Source organism: Bicyclus anynana, chromosome 6, assembly GCF_947172395.1.
Source record: "Bicyclus anynana chromosome 6, ilBicAnyn1.1, whole genome shotgun sequence".
In the NCBI taxonomy this organism is placed as follows: domain Eukaryota; kingdom Metazoa; phylum Arthropoda; class Insecta; order Lepidoptera; family Nymphalidae; genus Bicyclus; species Bicyclus anynana.
In genome coordinates, this window is record NC_069088.1 from 8116866 (window position 1) to 8134939 (window position 18074).

The 18074-nt window shown below is 35.5% G+C and overlaps 2 protein-coding genes and 1 long non-coding RNA gene across 3 annotated transcripts; 2 read left to right on the forward strand and 1 right to left on the reverse strand.

The window, feature by feature from the left end:
- The first annotated feature begins 5927 nt into the window (after window positions 1-5927).
- Window positions 5928-10311, forward strand: LOC112049197 (ets DNA-binding protein pokkuri). The gene is made up of 5 exons (XM_024086996.2): window positions 5928-6198; window positions 7532-7811; window positions 7900-8451; window positions 8534-8783; window positions 8874-10311. Exons 2-5 carry the CDS (start codon window positions 7544-7546, stop codon window positions 9202-9204), a joined length of 1401 nt encoding a protein of 466 aa, XP_023942764.1. The 5' UTR covers window positions 5928-6198; window positions 7532-7543; the 3' UTR covers window positions 9205-10311.
- A 3071-nt stretch (window positions 10312-13382) lies between these two features.
- On the reverse strand, window positions 13383-14948 carry LOC112049205 (single-stranded DNA-binding protein, mitochondrial). Its single transcript, XM_024087002.2, has 3 exons — window positions 14781-14948; window positions 14554-14638; window positions 13383-13832 (listed from the first exon to the last, which is right to left on the reverse strand). Exons 1-3 carry the CDS (start codon window positions 14796-14798, stop codon window positions 13495-13497), a joined length of 441 nt encoding a protein of 146 aa, XP_023942770.1. The 5' UTR covers window positions 14799-14948; the 3' UTR covers window positions 13383-13494.
- A 229-nt stretch (window positions 14949-15177) lies between these two features.
- On the forward strand, window positions 15178-15988 carry LOC128198170 (uncharacterized). The gene is made up of 2 exons (XR_008250910.1): window positions 15178-15498; window positions 15828-15988. It is a non-coding gene; the product is annotated as an uncharacterized LOC128198170 (long non-coding RNA).
- Window positions 15989-18074: the final 2086 nt, after the last annotated feature.

Genomic DNA, 18074 nt, shown 5'->3' on the forward strand with positions numbered 1-18074 from the left:
TAACTTATCTGACAGTTATGTACACGTTGCTTTACAACTGATCGTAGGGAAATCTATGAATACTTCGAATGGGGGCTGGAAATCCTAGGCACTACATCCAGCTCGAGTCAATTAAGGAATTCATAGTTGTTTATTTGTAATATTATTATACAATAAGCTACTATGCCGCTAAAAGCACAAGCTTTCCGGTCCTGTAGAATCTAGGTATTCCTTGATTAGTACTATCTTGACTAGTTCCATCTTGGACTTTTTTTTTACTTGATGCATAGGAGGTCCCATCAAGGCATTTACTTGTCGCTGATTAAATGAAATAACATTTTCTTAATTTTTTACTTTTTTTAAATCAACATCACGAGTACGTATAGGTACTATTTTTAACCGACTTCCAAAAAGGAGGAGGTTCTACGTTCGGCTGTATGTATGTTTTTTTTTTTTTTTTTGTATGTCCAGCGATAATTCCGTCATTTGTGGACCGATTTTGAAAATTCTTTTTTTGTAGTAAAGGGTTTGATTCCAGGGTGGTCCCATTTTTTTCATGTCAGGATCTGATGATGGCATCCTGGAGAAATCGAGGGGAACTTTTGAAAATCGTAGAGACGGCTAGTGCATTTGTTAGTGTTTCCATAAGGTATTTTAAACCACTACAATTTTATAAAGGTCTGGAGTTGGTCTGATGATGGAGCCGATACACAGACGATGGAACTCGTCAACGATTTACAGCAGGTACCTTTTGTTTGGGCTTAATTTATTTGTATTGATGAGAACTTTCCACCTAGATGGGTTGTGACTGTATTAAGGGTCTGATGATGAAGACGAAGGACAGTGAAGAGAACTCCTCGACGGTTCACAGTAGCTACCTTGTGTTTGGACTTGATAAATTTGTATTGATGAGAACTTTCCACCTACATGGGTTGTGACTGTATTAGGGGTCTGGTGAAGAAAACGAAGGATAGTTAAGGGAACTCCTCGACGGTTCACAGTAGCTACCTTGTGTTTTGACTTGATAATTTTGTATTGATGAGAACTTTCCACCTGGATAGGTTATGACTGTATTAGAGGTCTGGTGATGAAGATGAAGGAGAGTTAAGGGAACTCCTCGACGGTTCACAGTATCTACCTTGTGTTTGGACTTGATAAATTTTATATTGATGAGAACTTTCCACCCATATGGATGTGACTGCATAGGGGGTCTGGTGATGAAGACGGAGGACAGTCAGTTCACACTCAGTAGGTGTGCTAACACTAAAAATTAAAAAATAAAAATTTTAATAAAAAAAATTCAACCGACTTCCAACTCAAAAATTAACCTAAACTAAAAAGCAAAAAATAACATCTTACCTATGTGCTACCTTCTGATCAGTTTGAAGGCGGTGCCAATCCAGTGTCATGTTTTAATTAAAGCTGTTTCTGAAAGAACCACAGAAATTGTGTCATTTAAACGGCTTGAATTAAAACATCACTGGCTTGGCACCGCCTTCAAACTAATCAGAAGGTAGCACATAGGTAAGATGTTATTTTTTGCTTTTTAGTTTAGGTTAATTTTTGAGTTGGAAGTCGGTTGAATTTTTTTTATTAAAATTTTTATTAAGTATCTATTACGTTACTGTCCGAAAAAGTAAATTCCTTGATAGTATTTTAATCAATTTCAATTAATTAATAATAATTTATTTAAATTAACCTTCTAATGAGGAACACTTGACGTAATAAGAATTTAATTACACTCTTAGTGGTAAGTAAATACGAAGTCGTAAGTACCTATAACCCCGCGTGATTCGGGTCAGCAAACAGGAAGTGCCGCCATTTCCATACGATTGCAATTTCAAATGTAGAGGCGTCCGGTCTAGACTTCCGTCAGTTTATGTAGATTTCCCAGTTTTCCATAATGCGGGAATAACATTTTTATAAATTTTACTTGTGTGAGTGTGTATGAATGTAAGTACATATAAAATGTTTTTTTTTAAGCGTTTACTTAAAAAATTAAGAAATAAAGTAAATAGCATTAAGCGTAGAAACTGTACACATATTAACATTACATAATTTATTCAGTATTATTACCCAGTTACTTTGAACCAACGTAACCGAGAACTGGGGCGAAGTAATCTCTACTCTCTAGGGCCAAGAAAATTTAGGGGAAAATGTCATAAGAGGGACGCAAGTGAAACTTGGACCTCCGCTCAGGCGACATTGGGATTAATGGAATACTTGGAAAAGATTAGCTCGAATAATTACGTGACTATAAGATTCAATTGTGATTCTAGACACATCATTTGACCAGCACTAAGACTAAAGACAAAGACAGAGTAATAATAAATGGAATCTTTTGGTATCACATCGCACTTCTGTATTAGTTGTATAATTCATTTGAACAAACGGCAGACAAATACCAAAGTATGCATCTAAAAATGTAGTTTTCCTTTTTAATGTAAAAATCATTAAAAGCTGTCATCCTTTTCTTCCTACTGGAAGAAAAGGATGACAGCTTATATAATGATTTATTTATTTTGCTATCATCCGCGAAAAGTCGACGAACCCATGCGACAACGTCACCCAGGTCCGACAAAATACTCTCTACCTACGTTTCACCCCGAAACCAGAGCATCCTCAGGAGATGTTGACTCTACAACATGCAATTGCAATGATGGATGGATGATAGCAAAATAAATAAATCATTATATAATCATGATGAACTTCCGCAAAGTAACGCCTGATTCTATCCAATATTTAAAGGACGACAGCGGTTAAAGTAACCATCGATCGGCCAATTACTTCATTACGTAACTCAGAGCACATAAGAGATTTCGAACTATTTCCACATAAAACGACGGATAAAATGTAAGCGAAAGGAGGGTCTAGAGTTCCGCAGTAGCTACCGGTTCCGGTGCGGACATGACGGGAAGTGAAACAGAGATTCGTTCCCTGACCCTCGCTGTTCCGGTACCCGCAGACCGTTGTTAATTTCCTTTTTCGCATGTCTTAATTTCCGCCGTGAACTACTTCATGTCTTCCATTTCCTATTTCGGAATTAAATTCTTTATTGATGACAAAGCTGAGAAGTAGTGAGGTGGAACAGACAATATAAAGAAATTGGTTACCTAAAACCAGGTAAGTTTGATTGGCCAAACACGCTTCACATTTGGGAAATCTAACAAAAAAAATCACTCATTTAGATTTATTTACATATTATAATATGATAGTCGCGCAGAATAGTGACCCTGCCCTTTGCATCCACGGCTGTGGGTTCGATTTCCACAACTAGAAAATATTTGTGTAATTAGCATGTCCTGTAGATATTTATTTTGTGACAATTTAAAGAAATTGGTTACCTAAAACCAGGTAGGTCTGGTTGGCTAAAAATGCTTGAATTTTAGGAAAATCTAACCAAAAAAACACTCATTTAGATTTATTTACTTCTTATAATATGAAAGTCGCGTGACGCAGAGTAGTGACCCTGCTCTTTGCATCCGCGGCTGTGGGTTCGATTTCCTCAACTAGAAAATATTTGTGTAATTTGCATGTCCTGTAGATATTTATTTTGTTTGATTACAAAACAGATAAGTGACTAAACAAACAAGACAGATAACTAGAAATATAAAAACAACATTTTATAAGTGCAAAGACGGGTTATAAGTCGATTAACTTTAAATCATTTGAGTCCCAATTGTAGGACCAAATAAGTTAAAAAGATTGTAATTTTATACTTCGATTTTTCAAAGGCCCTTTTTATAAATTATATACTTACCCTACCTAGTTAAGCAATTTTGAGGGATCTATATGAAGGTATGAAATTACAAAATACAATAAGTATAGAAAGCTATTTCAGACATCCGATGCTAAATAATAAATACCCAAACCACATGCAGTCGAATAAAAATGGGACATCACACGTACAAATGTGAAATATAATGTAGTACTATCGCCGGTAGCCAAACATAAATGCTCACGCAATGAACTTATTTTGGGCACTTCCGCATGTGTGGAGATTCGGCCCAACCGCGCGGCGCATTCCGAACGGGCCACCTCCGACCGCCTCGATATTACTACGAGTAAATACTAACGAATTACTATTTCCTTCAAACTTATTACAAAAAGGATTAATAATCTTACTTTTCATCACAGTTATGGACCCTTTTTTAAGAAGTCTTGATGTCTTAACACCTGAATTTGATGTATACCTAACCTAACTTTCTAGGGATTTTAAAAAGATAACAATTATCGAATAATTAGAACCGTTATTACATTACATGGAACGTATGGTTTGGCATTGACTGGGAATGAGAGCCTTAAAAAATATAATTTTATAAGTAGGTACTTCGGTTTAGTTTAGACACAGAATACATAATAGTACAAAGTTTAGGTGCATCTGATCTATCATCCAACGAAAATCAAGTAATCGTAACTAAAGTTGGTCAACCTCCATATCAAATTTCCGCTGTTCTCATTTACCATTAAGATCCGAGTGATAATAATGAGTTACATGGTCGTTGAGTAAATGTTTACGTAACAGTCAATGCAAGATAGTAACATCAATTTTTGGACAAAGAAAGTATGGGCAAGATCTGCGGTCACGGTCACGATTAACGCACACGAAGCCGAACATCATATAATGTTTTATTCTCCAAATTACTCCACGTGAACCTACTCTACGCCAGACCATTGGCATACTGCTTTATCTTATGGCAAGTGAAGTGTGTGCAAGAGAGAGAGCATAGAGGGCGTGCGGGCGAAGGGAGCAACAGGTAAAGATTCCGAGGCCACTTCCGCCTTGGCTGCCGAATATTTCTGTACGAACCGGTAGTGGGAAGGCAGCCAGGACAAATACGAGTCAAATCTATATTAATATAAACACAGGAACGTCTTTGTGATATCTAATATCCGCATTTGAACTACCCAGTATAACCAATACGACTTTTTGATTGAATCACAGTTAACAACCAAATCGACATAAACATAATAATTTATATTTAGTACAGATTGGTTCAGGAAGGCATGTATAAATTTATGCAGACATTTAATAACTCCGCTAAACTGGTTCTCGTATATATTATTGTTTCATACTGTACCAGGAAACTTGTTGCTCAAGACAACAGCTTAAGACATGTTTCCTGTGCTAATAGTAGGAATGCATTACAGATCAACGGTCAACAAGTGCACACCTTTTACTAAGGAATCCAAGGTCATATAAAATATTGAACATATTACTTGAAAAGTGACTCTTTTCTCAACTTTGAATTTAAACTTATCATTCTGTTTGCTATGTATGCAAGTTTCCACAATTTAAAAGTTTAATTTATCTCCAAATGTCATCATCATTGCCTCGTTATTAATATATTTTAGTGGATTCAGCACAATATGTGCGCTCTCTTTCCAATCATGTCATAAGTCAACTCATCACTAACGCCCTTTATCCTTCCTCTTTCTTTCACACACTTCATCCGTCTCTTCTTGGGCTTTTCTCTCCTCTTGCAGTTTTAAAATTATTCTTGCTTCATCCCTCCGCATCTCTCTCTATTCCAGCTTTTCTCAAATGTAAAAGTAGCAAAAATAGTTCAAATACAGATAATTTAGCATCTCGTTACATAATATTGTACCCAGGAAAACTGCAAACTAGGAAATATTCCAATATTAAGCACGCTGCTGGAAGGATTACGCCAGTTAACACTTCCGCATGGCCAGGTACTTGCAGTTTCCACTATCACTAGAACAAATATCTATGTTTGTATTCTGAAATTATCGTTAGGTTGGTTCACTATCACCATAATTAAACTATTGTTTGCAAAACTTAGGTGGATATTTACGCTATATTAAAAAATGGGACTGTTCTCAAACGAGTTCCCGAAGTTTTATCTCATTCTCCGCTATATTATGTGAGGCGTGGAGGCGGAGGAGGCGAGGGTCGAGGGGGACGGCGGGCGCGCGTCCGTCCGCCCGCGCCGCCACCGCATCGTCAGTCCGCGTCGGAGAGTTGCCCGCGACGCTTGTCTGCAAGCTCGATCCCTCAGATACGCTGCTGGTTTACGGCGTGCCGTAACACGACACGTTTGGAGGGACCGCCGCTGCTACGTGTGTGCCTGGTGCTCCAAAAAGATTGGATACTGTGTTTCTAGTGCTGTGACAATGCATTTGTGCTGAATTTGCAAGTTTCCGTATACACCTTAAAGGATTTATAACAATTCAACCAGATCCGGATCAGCTCAGCCGGTGAGTAGCGGTGCTTATCGCGAGCGGCAAGCCGCGCTATCTCGAACTCACGCATTTCCGACCCCGCCCGATAAGGCCTACGGTGACTACTACAGAAACACAATCCAGACACTACCAAAGAGTGCCTCAACTTCATGAACTGTTCAAAGTTTACATGTAATTATCATTATCTGTCGCATAAAAATAATGATAAATAATATTATATCCTAATAAGTCTCTATAATGAATGCTTCCTAATAGCAGATATCATGCACGTGCACCCCTTTGTCATGGGCATACTTCCCCTGATCAAATTTGACAATAACAAATACGACCCATACTCCCCTACATAACAATACGACATTAACCTTGATAAAATTGGTATAAGGCGACTAATATCAAGCAATAGGGGTGTTTACGTCAATCTGAATTAACGGTTTTACAATACCATCTTGATTGTACTTTGTTACTAGAAAAACCTGCATAAACTAGATAAAATTTAATATTATTTACAGAATTGAAAATTTTCATGTGTTTAAAATATAGACATTCTATTCTGACAAACACAACTTTGAACATTTTTAATAATTTATTTTTTACTTTTTATTTGTGGTACTTGTTTATATTTTGAAGATATTATTTTTCAAGAACATACATTAAATTACAGTAGAATTTAAAGTAAAAATATTGAATATTGAGAAACTGAAACATCTATTATTGCAGCCATATTTATAAACATGGATTATGATTTAAACCTCATTTTTTTTTCAAAGTAACGTGAGCCTAATCCCTACTGTTTAAAGTTCGCTTTACTTTAAAGAAAATTGAGGTTTAAACCTCAATTTTTCTATATTTAGATATTTGATATTAATTATAAAAGTGGATTAAGATTTTAATTTTCATCCATGTTTATAAAATATATGGCCGTTAAAGTAAATGATGTATTTACTATAAAGGTAATAAAAGCTTTAGTTATTATAAAATTAAATCAAATTTTAAATATTCTAGTGACATGTCCTAATTAATAAATCATCGGCAGCATATTATTGCACACACGTAAACCAAAACCATTGATTATTCAATGGTTTTGGTTTACGTAGGTAGAATAATATCATTTATTATTTTTATTTCATAATATTATTTACGTAATCATCGACAAAGCGATAAGAACAAGGAACTGAGCCGATTAAGTTACTCATACAATTTACTGTAAAAAATGATAAATATTTATCAAATGAGTGGAAATATAGGCGCCACCTGTTGACGAGTAGTGTTAAGTAATGCATACGTCACACATGACGTCTTCTCAAAGCATACTGAATAAATTTCAATAATTTTTATCTAATTGTTACAGATCGTCGTCGTGATGAAAGTTGTTAGCCTTCAACTGCCTTCCGGGCCAAGCATGGAGCGATTACCGCTACCATTCAGCCCGACCGAGCTTCTATGGCGGTACCCTCTACCTTGGGCGCCGCCGCCGCCTTCCCCCCTTGGCGATACAAAAGCCCAGCTACCTGCTGGTCTACCACCAGAACCAAGACTGTGGACACGTGAAGATGTAATCGTTTTCTTAAAATGGTGCGAGAGAGAATTCGATTTACCAAAATTTGATGTGGATCTATTCCAGATGAATGGTAAGTAGTAAAACAACAAGATGCCTAATGGACCTAAACAACTTTTAAATCATGAGCGATTATTAATAACATTATTTTTTGTTTGCAGGTAAAGCCTTATGTCTCTTAACTAAAACTGATTTGGGCGAGAGGTGCCCTGGTGCTGGAGACGTATTACACAATGTCCTCCAGATGTTAGTACGCGATGCATGTTTACTCGGAAGAGTACCATCTTCCCCTGTGACCCCAACAGCGCGCGCCGCCCCATACCCACCGTCGCCACATTCTCACCCCCCAACCCCCACCTGGACAGTCGATGGATTCCACCACTTCCATAGCGCTGTCGCAGCGGCCGCGCAACCTAATTCAGTGACATTAAGTCCGGCGCCTTCAGTGGATAGTTCGGGGAGCCCCCAGAGGGGAGAAACTATGTCTTATGCTCCAACCTATGCACCCCCAGTACCAATAAATGCCCAAGCTAGCTCAGGAAGTAATCAGTCAGATTCCGATGAAGAAGCCCAATTCTCGCAAGCTCCTCGTTCTCCAAAGGAAGTTCAACAGAACAGCCCTGCACCACAAACTCATGTTGTCCCACAACATACACACTACAGAGTTCAGCACAGGGAATTCTTTCCTAATGACATGCCTGAATCAAATACCAGTAAGTAATCTATTCGATCAAATCATACATTCTAATAATTTATGAATTGAATATCATCTAATAATCACCTTTATTGTTCTAGATGGAAGACTTTTATGGGACTTCTTGCAACAACTATTGAATGATCCTACGCAAAGATACACCAATTATATTGCGTGGAAAAACAGAGAAACTGGAGTCTTCAAGATTGTAGACCCCGCAGGGCTCGCAAAACTTTGGGGCATTCAGAAAAATCATCTGTCAATGAACTACGACAAGATGTCTCGTGCTCTCCGATACTATTATCGTGTCAATATATTGCGAAAAGTTCAGGGCGAAAGACACTGTTACCAGTAAGTTATCATATTACAATAACATGACTTAATGGTACATAATATTTTCTCTTTAATATACATGACATTAATAACTATTGTTATTTACAGGTTTCTCAGGAACCCAACAGAATTGAAGAACATTAAGAATATTTCTCTTTTGAGGCAACAAATGGGCCATACGCAACAGCCTGTTAAAACCGAAATGAAGGAGGAACGTTGTGAAGAAGACAACATGGATGAAGATATGCCAACTGACTTGAGTATAAATACGTGTGAACAATGGCGGAAGCGAACGTGGCCCGACTCTGCGGCCACGCCGCACGACAAACACCGCATCAGTGCGCTCATCGGCGACAGTATCATGATGCTAAAAAGAGATCCCGAATATAATTCCGAACAATGTGCTCTCAATTTAAAAAGTGAAAAATGTGAACAATGATTGTAATGGACACATGTACACTGCTAATGTGATGTGTTAACTGTGCGACAAACTGCTCCATCAGCAAGTTCTAGTCAAGTTTCACTCAGATGTTTGGGTCTTCCTCCTAATAGAATGTTTATATCTGAGAGCACTTTGACCGACTTGAGATAGCTTTTGGAGTTGAACAGGGTATGGACCTAAATTATGCCTTTGTGCCAAGTGATTTTTTATATAATAGTGTCAATTACATAAGTAGTTAGAAAAGGGGACTAAAGTTTATTTGTGTTAAACTATATTAATATTTTGTGCAATGGAACATTTACGACTGTGGACTGACATTTAACAGTTGCAAATTTAAAGATGTTGCCAAAATGCCAATAGCGCGAGCTCCTGTGCGCGCTCAAAATGCATTTTTTTTGTTAATTTAATTATTAGTTACTTTATGTTTATCTTCGTTTTATTTTGCTAATAGCTGAGAGATAAAGAGTTATGAAAGATTGTCACATTAAATATATTATTGTCTTCCATTGATTTTATGGCAAACGTTTCAATTGTAGCTCGTGAAACATTCATTAAAGCTACCACACTACATATTAAAAACAAAATTGGAGTCTATCAAATCAAATTTGCTAAGATATTTTGGTGACAGTGTCCCACAAATTATTATTATATAAACACTAAATATAAAAGACAATAAAATAATTAACCTACCTAAAACAATGCCTTGGAATCAATCAAAAAATCCACTGTGATAAAAAAGTATGAAGTGGTAGTGTTGTAGAATATGCTAGGGCTTACTCAATGATTTCCAGCTACAATTTTCTGTGATCTCTTTTAACAATATAGGTAAATAAAGTAATAGAGAGTAAAAATATCGTGTCTGTAAATAGTAGTTAAAAATAAGTTAGATTAAGTGAAGCAAAAGAGTGTATGTATGATTTGTCAAACAAAATGTGGAGCTTTATCAAAGTACCTAGGTATCAGTAAGAGTTATAACAACTGAGTTTGTATTTTTACAATAATTTCTATACGGCATCGGCCAGATTTCCAACTTGTACACAATACAAATAAATATTAAAATATTGTGTCAGATTTATAACTTAAAAATAAATGGAAGTAATGTTATTTGATATTTTCTTTACACTCATTCTATCCTTTCCGTAATTTTTAGTTAAAGAACCTTATCATTGGCTAAGAGCTCCAATTACCTTCTATTGGACTTTTATCGCACTCCAATCCACCAACAAAATTGTCTGTTTTTTGAAGGGAACGAGTTAAAGTCACGCATCGAAAAAATTAAACACCAATCAATATATCCTGAGTCCTTACACACAACTATAAATCTTAAATCGTAATACACACACGTGTAATTTTAACACAATGAAACATCGATTCTACACATGCAGATCATGATCATATATTTTTGACAGAGGGGTAACCTCTAGCGAGGCAGGTCCTATACAAGGTAATTGGTCTGAGGCTAAGAGATATCTAGCACTATTAGGTAATTAAAAAATAATGCCTTATCAAAAACTATATTATTGGCAGACTTCATTAAAAGGAGACGGTTCTGAATTCGTCGGAATCTTTTTGATAACTACTGTATATGTTAAAGTTTTGTCCGTGAGTTGCAATTTTCTTCAAGAGGTTCTGGAGAATAGCGTGGAGAACTTGGGTTCTGCTATTTTTATAGTACCTACAATACGGACGGAGGCCCGCGACTTTGCGTATAGGTTTAAATAAATATAGATCTTGAGTATTTTTTTTATACTTCATAACTCCATAAAATAAAGCAATATAATTATGACCTACTGGATAAAACAAGCTAAATTTTAGCCGATAATTGCCCTAGGAAAGAATTATTAAAAATATTAACTTTTGGGGAGAATGGGAGGTGGGCCTCGTTCTGTTCGTTTGTTTGTTCATAGAAATTAAAATTAAAAGGGTTTCTATGCCAACCAAGTCACTGCCGCACACTCAAAGAGTAAATGCGCACACTATTCACTATATAGCTCCTATATTCTTAAACGCGAAGCGTTTATTGTTAATGCTTTATACTCTCAGACGAATTATATATGGACTTGCCTCGTTAGACGTAACCCTCTGTCAAAGATCAAGAATTAATGACCTAAGTGTCTATAAAAACTGTTTTTACAGAATCGATGTTTCATTCTTGTAATCGTTTTCGTAGTGTAACTCCCAAAAAATGCCGGTTTTTGTAGTTCCATGGCACAAAAAAACGGTCAACAACTTCTTGTTTAAATATAAAAGATAAAGTTATGTTTTATTTGTAAGTATATCTTAGTTAATTATATCAAATTTGTAATAAAAACAATATTTAAAAAGAATCAATTCTTCAGTCCCAAGTCTCAACAAGAAAACATCGATCAAGTAATCGAATATTCCTTGTAACGAGTGTAAGCGATGTGTTTGTTAATCTGTGTAAAAATTACACATGTGAGTTAAGCGAATCAAATTGATAGTAGTGGGTAGTGTCAGGACACAAAATATATTTATTGTTGTTAAATATTGTCCTTATGGTGTGAGTCTCATCTCCCTCAAAAAATTACAGACAATTTTTTTTTTTTTTAACAAATTTGGGTACAAATCCATATGTAATTAGGTCTGAGTTTATACTGAAAGACAATTGAAAACTCGGCAATGCTTGAACTTCAAATTAGAACTTAGAAGGAGAGCCTGCGATACCAAGATATATCTCCTTTTCTGAAAGTTTGTTAGCCCATGCTTCTATCATAAGCAAGTACAGAAACCAATAATAATTATAGAGTTAGGAGAATGGTGGTTTTGGGATGTAGCAGGTTTCAAGGGTCCAGATCCTCAATTGTTCAAGTTGGAAAACTGATTTTCATATAAAAAATAAATAAATACACGAGGAATGTTTAGGTGTATAATCAGTCCAGGATTTGAGTGAATTGGTTAAAACGTGACGATAAATGATGTACGTGACGAAAAAATTATGTTGCCTGGGAGCTTTCAACGAAAATCGCTCCTTTTGAGATGGGACATTTCTCTTTTATACATATACTAGCGGACGCCCGCGACTTCATTCGACCTTAGAAAAAAAAGTCTAAACTATCTCCATGCCAAATATCATCCTTGAACGTCAAGCGGTTTCGATAATTCGTGATGACCTTTCGCTTTTATATATTTAGATCTACAAATTTGAAAAAAATATCTTGAAAATCTTGGTCACACAATTAATAATTGCAAAGTTTAGTATGTTAAAAGGATTAGAGATCCACGTGGGCTGTGTTAAGGCAGAACGCGGGCTACTAGTTACTACACAAAACGCTGTCTTGAATACGCCTGACAAGAAACTTACAGCAAAACAGCTTATAGAAAAAAATGGTTATAGAAGTAGCATTATAAGTAAAGGTGTGTGTTAAACAACAAATTATGATTATTCTTGCTTGCTTGTATGATGAAACGTGGTTTCCTGAGGTGTAATTACAAGCACCTTTGAAAAGACATTTATATATCTGTAGTAAGTCTATTTAGGAAGGCTTACTTTATAGCACTAAAAACTTTTACTAAAAAAAGCACTCAGCACTCTTCTTTAAAATAATCCCCATGTAGAAACTTGTTTTTCCTCATGTTTGTTATTTTTATCACTTAAAAAAAATTAAATATAATAACATAAATCTGTCTAAGCCGCTGCAGCCATCTCATATTCAAGTCATTTAATATTTATATATTTACTTTATGCAGGAGGTTCACTTACTCTTATAAAAAATATTTAAAAAATGTACTATCTACTCACACACTCATACATAATATATTATAGGAATCAACTATGTACTTCTAACTACAAATTGATTAGACTACTGTCTACTGCCAATATAATAAATATTTAATATCCTACAAACTTTAAATAACTCAACATAACAATTTAAAATACTAAACTAACTAAAATAAAATATATGTCCAAAATAAACTGTAGCTGGCGTTTATACCTTCAGAACAGGTTAATGGAATATAAAAGTCCATAGAAACTATGGACTAATGGTTATTTAGAAGGCACAGGATCTATTTTATATGGCTTAGCTGGTTATAATTATTTAATTTTACATAAATTAATTTATGTATATACTATAACTATACTGGCCTACAATTCAATCCAGTTACATTTTAAATGAAAATATATATATTTAAATGTTTGTTAAATAAAAATCATATTTTTGTACAACAATCTGAATCACATTTATTTTATCTTACAGACTATGTAGCAAACTAAAAGATTCTTAACAGTTAAACATATACAAAAACAGCATAATTATTATTACCAGTTTATGTGTTTTGCGGTTGACTTTGAAAGAAAATTATGTCATCGGCTATAACGGTAGAGGCTGTTCGCACTTGGCCATCATCTAGTTTTATTTCACCATAGGATAATTTGCCTGTGACATACACTCGTTGCCCTTTTTTGAGATACTTGTATACTGTGTCCCTCAAACCAGGTCGGAAAACACTGACCCTGTGCCAATCTGTCCTCTGCAGCATATCACCAGATTCATATTTATAACTGAAGTGGGTCGCAAGTGGGAAGTTTATGACTGGATGTTCTTCTGAGCCACGTTTTTGGGGGTCAGCGCCAACTCTTCCCAACAATGTAACTTGATTTATTGCTGAAACAATCAACTATATAACTAATAACCTCGTGAATTCAGTGGTTAAGGGGCCAGCCTCATCATAATGATCATATCAGCCGAGGGACGTCCACTGCAGGAAATAGGCCTTTTGTAGGGACTTCCAAACATCACAATCCTCAGCCACCTGCATCCAGTGATACCCTGCGACTTGATGTCATCAGTCCACCTGGTTGGGAGTCGACCACCACTGTGCTTTCTAGTGCGGGGTCACATCACGAGATGTGGTGGTTCAATCCCAGCCTGTAGGTGTATTGTCGTACCCACTCATAACACTGTGTTTTTTGACTACTTGGAAGGGAATATTGGTTTTATTTAATTTAGATAAAAAGTTATTACATTTTTAACTTGTTGCATGAATACTAGTGACAATTAATTTAAACACTCATAATGTCTATGGAGTGCCGAGACATGATATTACTGAAAAGCTTCTTACATGTGTGAATGATATGTATAGATATGTTTGCTAGCCAGGTGTCAAGTTAATGCGCACGGGTTATAAGCACAGTTAATCCACTCATTTGAGAAATGGTTTAATGAGTTGCAGTACCAAAGATTACGCTTCACATACAAGTCCACATACAATTCCTACTTGTTTCTCATAAAAAATATTTTCCTTTATTTTGTTAGATCATTGATCAGAATTTATCTTATGAAGTTAGATGTGAAAAACAGTTAAACATAATGAAAAAATATTTACTTTTTTCTGTATTTTGAGCATCATATTTAGCAGCCGTTGTGTGCAAGTTCCCGGTATGTAGAAGCTGTCGAGACAACGAGATTCCCTGTAAATGGAAATTTTGTTACACTTAATCATCTTCTTTTCGTAAATTAAGTATCAATTTAGATGAGAATAGTAATCTAAATGTGTAATCAAAAGTTCGGCATTTTATAGGTTAAGTAATAATATTGAAATTATTACGTTACCTTTACAACTCGATGCATTTTAGCAAAATATATCAAAGTATAAATCTTTCTCGAGCAATTATTATTCTAGTAGGACCAAAAATATATCAAAATTCAAAACAACCAAAATGAAAATATTACTTTGTGTTTGTTTATGATCATTTAAATTCAGGAAAAAAAACACAGAATTACAGTTACAGTTAGACCACAGAATGAAAAGGAAAGTACAGAGACCACAGAGGTAGAGACCACGTTTTAATGGTACAGACGAAACGAATGACGATATCTCACATGAGTCACTTCTTAGTCACTTTATGTTTTCATCTCGCTCAAACCTTACTCCGACTTTTAAAAAAAACGAGACAAAAGTATATGACAGACCATTGACTTATTACCTATAGACGTAGCCATGTAATTATGTTGGATGTGGGAGTGAGAAGCGTATTTACGAATTTTATGAGGAAGTTGAGACAAAAAGTATTATCTTCTGTCTCTTAGGTCGTGGAGGTTTTCTTTGTTTGGCTAACTATCAGTTAGCCAAACAATTTGCTGTCAAGTTGTGCGTTGTGCGAAATTTTCTTGTTTATTATTGTTTGTTAGATTTTTAAGATTGTTTTAATGTACTTATTAGAAAAGGACTCCATTAGTAAGATGTAGTGTTATTTATAATGGGAGAATGCAGTGTTTTAAGCTGTAAAAGCCGCAAGGAAACGGAGGCAGAGGAAGACACTCTTCACTAGTAAGTATGCAAAAAATTAAGGTTATAGTTTATAGAACAGATAAAAATATGATTGAACAAATAAATCAATAAACAATTTCCATTAAATAACGTAGATTTTAACGAAATATGGCATTTTTCCTTAAACATAACCTCGTAAAAACAACATAGAGTGTTGCCATGACTTTATAAAGATTTTCCACTAAATCAATTTTTAATTAATAAAAAAGAATATTCATTGTTTTCTTTTCTGATGACGGATCATTAGTGCAGCTCTTAAGATCTACTTTTGCTAATACTCATAACAAATGGAAACAATATATCTAATCATATTATTAATTTTATTGCAGGTTTCCCAAGGATATACATTTTAAACAAACATGGATAATGGCTACTGGTCATCAGAATTGGCAGCCTAAGAATTTTTGTTAAATTTGCTCTATTCAGTTTGAGAAGGACACAATCAATATGTAATTTGGATTCATAAAACTAATAAAACTTCTAAAATAAATTAGATTTTTTAATTAACCCAGATAGGGGGCCGAAAATTGTCCAACAGGGAGTCGAACATTTATAATTCGTTTCGGTCCATATTTACATTCTTTGGTTTCGGCTATAGATTAACCAACTAGTTTTACCAGTTAACACGTTCGATCAACCCATTGGACTATTGCTGACACAAGCTTTTTACTTTGATGAAGGGAGTTGAATTCACTACTTTAAAAAATAAATAAAAAAGAAGTCCGGGAACTTGTTTTTAAGTCATAATATTTATGTGTAAACGGTCTCAGATAAAATATTAATATAGCTTTCTCAAAATTCAAATTTAACCAAATTTAGGGAAAATTTTAAGTAATAGCAACAATTCAGTTAAGTATTGTTGTTTCATGTGCGGCTACACGGTGGTTACATCTATAGGTATTTTATCTAAGTGACAGACGTTTTAACAGTAGACAGAACAGATGTTATAAATTAAGCTCTGTGGTGGGTGGAGTTTGGTTTGGCGGGAAAATCGTAGGAATTACATGCAATACAATACAATTAGCTCTCGATTTATTAAAATTTCTTTCATATATTTTAGAGCTTTTTTGCTTACAGTATAATGTATTTTATTTAAAGTAATGTTATAAAGGTGTACAAGTGATTACTAAAACAGAAGTTTTAGGGTTGCATTATTGCGTTCGCCGTTTAAAGTGTACCTATTATCTATGCGTTCGCCTTACTAATGCATGACATGATTTAAGACCGACAATTGTATTCTATGCAGTCCACAGTGGACTATTTATATTTTGACCATTTTCGCCCTACTAGGGCAAATTAGTTAATAAAAAAATACCGGCTTTTTTAAGACCGGCTATAATCAGCGATTATATAAAATATATTACTAAGCGTACGCTACCTATATTATGAAACTACAGTTGAGACAAACTATTTTATGATTTACTTAAATTTTATTATTTTTGCTCATACAAGACTTCCCTAATTTGTGTATGTTAAAGAGGTCACTATCTACTACCTAGTACCTACAACTCCTAAGCAAGATATTCAGAGTGCTCGGGAGTATTTCCCGTATTTCTAAGGTTAAGGTTTTCTCTAAGAAATATCAATTAAAAATGTCTAAGGAACATAACTGTATTATAAAATGAATATTTTTGGAGTAAAAAATATTTCTTTTGTAAATAGATCTTAAATTGTGTCCCTTAAATCACATCCTTAAGTATATTATGACCGAACCAACGACTTGTTCACTGTTATACATACACACTACACTCCATATGGAGCCTACGGCACTTACACAATTAGAAAAAAAATAATGAAGTGTGAAGTGCCAGTTACAATATTTCGTCGATATCGACAGTATTACCACTACGATTTCGTAACACAATGCAAGGATAGATAAAGGCGTGTGATAAGGATAAGGATATAAGGATCCAGTTAGGTAGGTCTAATTTCGATAAAGAGGTAAACCGTCGAATCCAACGCGGCTGGGCGGCATTCGGGAAACTTCGCGACTTCTTTTCGTCCGAAATTCCTCAGTGCCTGAAGATAAAAGTCTTCGAACAGTGCGTGTTGCCAGTGATGATGGTTCCGAGACTTGGACGCTAACTATGGGCCTCATAAGAAGGCTCAGATTCACACAGCGGGCGATGGAACGAGCTATGTTAGGAGTATCTCTGCGTGATCGAATCAGAAATGAGGAGATCCGCAGAAGAACCAAAGTCACTGACATAGCTCAACGAGTCTCAAAGCTGAAGTGGCAATAAGCGGGGCACATAATTCCAAGATCCGATGGACTTTAGAATGGCAACCCCACACTACAAAGCGCAGTGTTGATGTGCGCAGTCCCCACCAGGTGGACTGAAGACATCAAGCGAGTCGCAGGGATTCGCTGGATGCAGGTAGCTCAGTATCGTGATGTTTGGAAGTCCCTACAAAAGGCCTATGTCCTGCAGTGGACGTCCATAGGCTGATATGATGATGATGAAAACGTAACTTTATGTTTTAGTAAACTAGAAGTTGTTGACCGTTTATTACGCCATTCAACTACACAAATCGGCATTTTTAGGGAACTCTGTACACGACGAAAACGATTACAC

What these genes read in the sequence shown, in the direction of transcription:
- LOC112049197 (XM_024086996.2), top strand. Translation starts at nt 7,544, where the DNA reads ATGAAAGTTGTTAGCCTTCAACTGCCTTCCGGGCCAAGCATGGAGCGA. An exon ending in GGATCTATTCCAGATGAATG is followed by an intron (nt 7,812 to 7,899) that starts GTAAGTAGTAAA and finishes TTTTGTTTGCAG; the next exon opens with GTAAAGCCTTATGTCTCTTA. An exon ending in GGCGAAAGACACTGTTACCA is followed by an intron (nt 8,784 to 8,873) that starts GTAAGTTATCAT and finishes TGTTATTTACAG; the next exon opens with GTTTCTCAGGAACCCAACAG.
- LOC112049205 (XM_024087002.2), bottom strand. An exon ending in TGCTCAAAATACAGAAAAAA is followed by an intron (nt 13,833 to 14,553) that starts GTAAATATTTTT and finishes TGATTGTTTCAG; the next exon opens with CAATAAATCAAGTTACATTG.